General features: G+C 36.0%; 1 protein-coding gene across 1 annotated transcript in view; it reads right to left on the bottom strand.

The window, feature by feature from the left end:
- Nucleotides 1–261: 261 nt before the first annotated feature.
- Nucleotides 262–6,650, bottom strand: part of Cdh17 (cadherin 17) — a 29,445-nt gene continuing 23,056 nt past the window's right edge. The window contains exons 10-12 of the mRNA XM_071602427.1: nt 2,166–2,282; nt 1,920–2,033; nt 262–362 (exon numbers count right to left, since the gene is read on the bottom strand). Coding sequence (XP_071458528.1) covers nt 262–362; nt 1,920–2,033; nt 2,166–2,282 — 332 coding nt within the window. The remainder of the gene's footprint in view (nt 363–1,919; nt 2,034–2,165; nt 2,283–6,650) is intronic.

Here is a 6,650-nt window from a genome sequence, read left to right as displayed (position 1 = left end):
TTCCTAAGGGGAAAACACATTTTTGGTTTGGGTTAAGTAGCTAGGTTTTTTTTTTTTTCTTTTGGCAGAGGGGAAAAAGTCATGGGAAATGGAAAAAATCTCTAAGGTCTATAGCACATGAAATATCTAAGTAGTAAAATATTAAAGGGCAAGAGGGAATATCTGTAAAATATATATATATAGTACACATGTGGATGAAAAGATTGAACAATAGTCATTGTAAGAGCACTTGGTATATAAACTCGAAATTCCTTTTCAAATTCAGCTTCTCAGAGGCTGGACTTCAGTTGTCTGAGCATTTTCAACATTATCTTTGCCTTTATCATTCTTCATGCGGATAAACACAACTGCTAAAATTATACCTAAAAGAGAAAACCCAGGGTCAAATAGATAGAATCTTCAGATGAAAAGTAGAATCTTCTTAGGAAAAAGTGACTCACACAGCTTCAATTTTTTTTGTGGTTCAACAATGTTTCGTTGTCCTAGTGAACAAGGGACTCTAGACATTGGCTTTCTTGGATAAGTAATCACTTGATATTAGTGTTTATCAACTTCCCAGTCATATCTAACCTGCTGGCTTTCACTGGCCCTCTATGAGGGACTATAGCCCAATGTCCTACACTCCTGCGTGGATAAGCTTCTAACAGCATTCCTGAACTTTGTACATATTCAAATAGTCCTCCTCCATCAGAACAACCACAGAGCTGTTCTGAGCTACTCGCCCACTTACAGCCTACTTTTATTGTGTCTACACAAAATATACATTTTCTTTGACACCTCCTTGTAGTTCCAGCCTAAGGAACTATTAAGGGACCTTAAGTAGACTGCCTAAGCTTTCTGGTTTCTCCCATCTCTGAACTCCTACAAAATTACATTGTACACCTTAGCACACATGTTGCTACTATGAAAAGAGAAAAAAACAAAAACAAAAAGAATACTCACAATAATCTCCATTCTCCTCTTTATTAGAGAAAGTATGTGAAACTGTATTAACCCCTTCAGTCAGGTGCACGTGTGGTGAGGGTAACAACTGAAAATGGTAATTACAATAGTAGGCGCTGAGTTGTTGCCAAAGAGCGAGCCAAGGCAATGATGCAGTGGAGCTATTTTGGGTCATGAAGAATCAGGGTCCAGTCGTGAAAATATACAGAGGGCAGTTTTGTCGCATTCCAGGCATGTCAGCACCTCCAGTGGAAAGCTAATGTCTACCTATTCCAATAATGGCAGAGACTCTACCTCTGCGTCCCCCCAACCCTGGCCCAAGCACGCTATGACACCCATAGCTGGGCACTGCAATGACATTTTTTTCTTTCGTCATGAAATCTGGGTAACTAGCCTTAGAATATAATAATTTATGCTTTAAAGCTTGATAGGGTTTGGAGCTTTATGTCCCTCAGGGGTTCATGGTGCTATGGGGAGGTGGTGAGATCTTTGAATTAGGGTCTTGTGGAAGAAAGGTCTTCAAATCCTTCAGGGAATGCCCTCAACGAGGACCATGGAACCCCAGCCCTTTCCTCCTCTTTCATTTGTCCCCTGCTATGAAGTGAACAGCTTGGCTCTGCCACACACTTCTGCCACCACATGTTCCCTCCCCATGGACTCAAAAGCAAGAGGTCAATCAATTATGGATTGGAACCTCTGAAACTGTGAACCAAATAAATCTTTTTAAGTTATTATCTCCAGGATTTGACACAGTATTGTTAAGCTGACACAAAGCCTCTTATATTCCCAAACTAAAAAGGCAGTGATATGTATAGGGTTACTTAAAGCAATCTCTCCAAACCAATAAAGTTTGATGTGGTTGGTTGGAGATCTCCGACTTGTGCCTAGCTTGCCATGTGAGCATCCACCCAAGCAATCCACCAAGGCAGTCACTGAGAAGAACTTGTGTTTCTGAGGCCTAGAGAAGCTGTACTCACCAATGACTAGAAGGGTTGTCAGGAGTATACCAACTGCCATAGCTACAGTGGGCCTCCCTTCCTGTGCATCTACTGGCCGGAAACAACTTCCTTCCACGCATGGGCAGAAAGTAACTGAAAAAACAGAACATTATTTGGTAGGATTAAATTTCAAGTACATGGTGCAAATTCTACAAAGTCAAAAATTCCTTTAAACTGCTCATGTTGACAGATAATATCTTAAGTTGCCTGCAGTAAAATACCCACCTGGTAAGAAGACAGTCCCTTCCAAGGGTGGCCGACCCTCATCATTAATGCTGATGGCGATTTTATAAAGTCTTTCTTCAAAGTTTGTGTGCTTGGTGGAGAGTCTGGCATGAGTACCTGTCAAAACAGGGGAAAAGTGAATGAATGACATGAAAACACAACTTCTAGAGCCCTGGCTCACCAAGAATAGAACTCAGCTTTGTATTGTATACGAAGTTGGGAAGTGGTTAGAGATAAGTTAAATTACCCAAAGCCATCACCTACATCCTTTGAGTGTGTTGTCTCATAATGCTGAATGGTTAAAGCATCCTTTAAGTTCTCAATTCATGATTTCTAGGTAGAAACAAATACAATTCTTTCTAGTAGTTGGCTCTATAAGCGTTGCCCTAAACACTCAAGTAGCAAATATTAAGTGACACACGGGGTTAGATTCCTGTGAGCTGTCAGTCACAACATTTTAATCAAGTGATGAACATATTAGTGTGTTTCCTGCCTGTTTCTGGCTAATATCTTACTTAACATAAACTGTTGACTCATTAACATTGAGCTCACAGCCAGCAGTGTCACAACCCCCACCTGAAGGCAGCTTATCTACCATGTGTGCCTTCTCTCTAAGGTACATCACAGCCTTCTTTTACTTGGAACACTAGTTGGCCCTTCACTCTGCTTTAGAGCCATTTAAATAACAAAATCCCCAAGGAAGAGCAGAAACATTCCCCAAACAAGGCTCTAAGTAGGTTGCTAAAGAACATTTGCCAAGAGTGTGAGCAAAATCCAGAGGCCAAGCATCACCTTGTTCATTCTCGGCTGGGAGTATGCATTGTGCACTCTGCAGGGGTCCGTGAATGCAAAAGCCTTTATTAAGTATTGGTTTGGGGGTTATAAATCTTAGCTAGACAATGATTTGTAAATATATAACCTATAAGTAATGAGAATTGATGTCTACAGCATGGTGTGTAGAGAGTACGGAGGAGGGAACATCTGTAGAACTGATCCTGAGTTTCTAACCTGCTCCTCCTAAGCTCTGTGACACTGGTGAGTCATAGCATCAGTAGCCCTGAGAATCTCTTCAAGTCCTGAAATAAGGGGATGTTATCTCCTCGTTCAGAGTACTTCCCTTTTCCATTCTTTTAGTTACTTTGCATTCTTAATGTTCTATAAGACTCACATTTCTAGAGACAGTTTTGATCTTGTTGCAACTCCCTATTCATATACATGCCTAGAAATTTTCCAGAGTTTGGTGAAAGACTTTTAGATTTCAAATTTCAAAATTATTTTGGCATACACTTTCATTTCTAGAAAAGATGGAATAACTGGGATCAGATTTAGCCAGATAGATGGCAAAAGAACAAATTATGAAACCATAGTTTTAAAGACATTGGCTTTTAGACAACAAAGGACAACCATCCCTGAAAAATAGATGATGTAAGTCCTACCATTGCCTCTAGCTTACTACTTTAAAAGGTCCAGGCGTGACCTTGAATTGAGGCAATGGAGCTGAATAAGGAGATGGATATTAAGGCAACTGGAGTTCACAGAAGCAAGTACCTGGGAGACAGCACCTGTGTACGTACTAAAGTCCTTAACCAAGTATTGGTCAGACTATATACATAAGGTAGCTCCATAAGACTGGGGAAAGAACCCCCTAATAGAACAATTAGAACAATCTTTGTGAACTCCCAAGAACCAAAAACCTCATAATTCAAGGGGCATCAGATAGAGTTCACAGAAGGGTTTTGCTTCAGACATTTGGAAAAATTAGCTCTAAAATAGATCATTGCCCTTGTCCTGCCTAACCAAACAAAATTGTTTAAAACTGATGCTTTCATGTTGTTTTAAAACACTTTCCAAGTAACTGAAGCTTAAGATATTTATGGGAATATAAAAACATTCAGCATCCAAATAACTTAATAAAAAAAATGAGACATCCAAGAACAGAAAAATGAGAAGCAAGATGTCAAAACCGACCCAGAAATGACACATCATGAGAACGGTGGACAAGACAAGTTACTGTGGTCATATTCTCTTTAGGAAGCTAGAAGAAAGGTTGAGAATGTTATATATAGACATAAAGACCCAAATTAGAGATTAAAAACTAAACAGTTTGAGATTTTCTGAAAAAAAGATGAAATTAACATCAAATTGGGGGAAAAAAAATCAATGAATTTAAAGTTGCATAAGCTTTTAAAAATGGAGACAAACCAAAAAGTTAACAGGGTATCAGTGAGCTCTGATGGACTTCAAGTGGCTTAAATACATGTATTGATTGCATTTCTGAAGAGGAAGAAGGCAAAAAAATATTAAATAATGAGTAATATTTTTCCAATTCTGATGAAAACTCTAAGCCCTTATTCCAGAAAATCGGTAAACCTCAGGAACAAGAAAAATAAATAAAATTACATCATGGCAGGTAATCAAGTTGCTTTAAAGGAAAACTGTCTCAAAAAATTTTAAAGTAGCTCAACCATATGTTCTCCAGTCATGATAGAATTAAATGAGAACCAGAAAGATGTATAAAATATTCTCTAAATATTTGGAAACTAAACACAGGTCACAGAAGAAGTCTAAAGAAAAACTCTTTTGAACTAATGAAAATGAATACAGAGTATATAAAACTTTGCAGAATGCAGCTAAAATAAATTTATAGCAGATAAATTTATAGCACAAAATGCCTGATAAAAATTTTCTAATTGCTGCAGCTTCTACATTAATTTTATTCTTAATTTTGTTCTTATTTCTTATATTGTGTTTAATACAATAAGACCTAAACAATCAAATACAAAACTGATGAAATCAAAAGCTGGTTCTTTGAAAATGCCAATAAAATTAAATTTCTAGCTAGATTTATCAGGAAAAAAACTTCTAATGTCAGAATGAATGACATCACTACAAATCTGCAGATAGTAAGATAATAAAATATGAATAACTGTATACCAACCCATTAGACAAATCAAACATAATACATTATTTGAAAGATGTAAAAAAAAAAAAAAAAAACTCAACCAAAAAGAAATTGAATTTGTCATTAAAATTTCATACACACAAACCCAGTTCCAATGTCTTCTTCACTAGTTAAGTCCTCTCAAGTTTTAAAGAAAAACTAATACCAATATGAATCAGGGGTTAAGAACCCCTGGGTTTAATCAGTTTAAAAAAAAAATGTGGACAGTGTCCGTTCCAGACAACAAAACTTTCTAGGTAGAAAGATCTATGGAACCTGAAAAATAAATCAGCAAAGTTATAGGATATAAAATCAAAATCCCAAAATCAATTTTATTCCTGTATTTTAGAAATATGAATATTAAAATACTACTTAAAAGAGCATCAAAAATATGAAATAGGAGAAATTTTTCAAGAACTATACACTGAAATCTAAAACTTGCTAAGAGAAATTAATGGAGAACTAAATAACATGGCAACATATGCCTTGTTCCCAAACTAGAAGACTCGCCAAAGTCCCATAGATTCAGTACAGTCCAATCACAATTTCTGCAGGCTTCTCTCAGTAGAAATGGACACACTACATCCTGAAATCTACATAGAAATGCAAACCAGTTAGAAGAGATTACACAATTTTGAAAAAGGATAGTGGGAAAATTATTCTACCTAATCTCAAGTCTTATAGAGCCATCAAGCTAGACACAGATCAATGAAACAAAGGAAAGTTCTGAAACAGGTCCATATATATACGCCCACTCAATTTTTGCCAAAGTTGCCAACATATTCCAGTGTGGGAAAAGTACAGTTTTTAAATGGTGTTAGCTCTAATAAAAATATGTCTTGATCTTTACCACATATTCTATATAAAAACATGAATTATAGAGACGCATGAAAGCTAACTATAAAATTCAAAGGAAGAAGACAGTGAAAAATTTTAGTGACCTTGGAATTGGCAAAATTTTTTCAACATTAGAAAAATTATACCAAGTAAATCAATAAATCATTTAAAAAGCTTTAAAATCTTAAAACACTGCTGTAAGAAGAAAATGCCATTTCCTGGGAGAAAATCTTTATAAAAGATCTGTGCTGGCAAATGAAATTATTTTATATACAAATTACATTATACTGTATGCATGTATGAAAATGAATCCCACTACTGTGTATAATTATAAGGCACCAATAAGTTTTATATATATATATTTTTTTCAAATAGTAACTTCTGGAAGTGGAGAGCAACTCACAATTTTAAATATCTGACAAAGCACATGCATCTATTACATGTATTTTTAAATGCCTACAATTCAACAATAGAAGCCAATTTTTAAAAAAATGGAAACAATATCTGACCACAAACTTCACCACCACAGTTAAATCGGCTCACAAAAAGATGCTTTACTCATTAGACATAACGGAAATATAAATTAAAATCTTTTAAGATGCTACTCTACACTCATTAGAATGGCTAAAATTAAACTGAGCATAGCAAGTGTTAGGGAGAACTCTGGATCACGCTCATACATCAATGGGAATATAAAATGTTAATGT

This window comes from Marmota flaviventris, chromosome 15 (assembly GCF_047511675.1).
Source record: "Marmota flaviventris isolate mMarFla1 chromosome 15, mMarFla1.hap1, whole genome shotgun sequence".
Classification (NCBI taxonomy): Eukaryota; Metazoa; Chordata; class Mammalia; order Rodentia; family Sciuridae; genus Marmota; species Marmota flaviventris.
The sequence above is the reverse complement of the archived record's forward strand: the minus strand, read 5'-3'. Positions and strand labels throughout refer to the sequence as shown.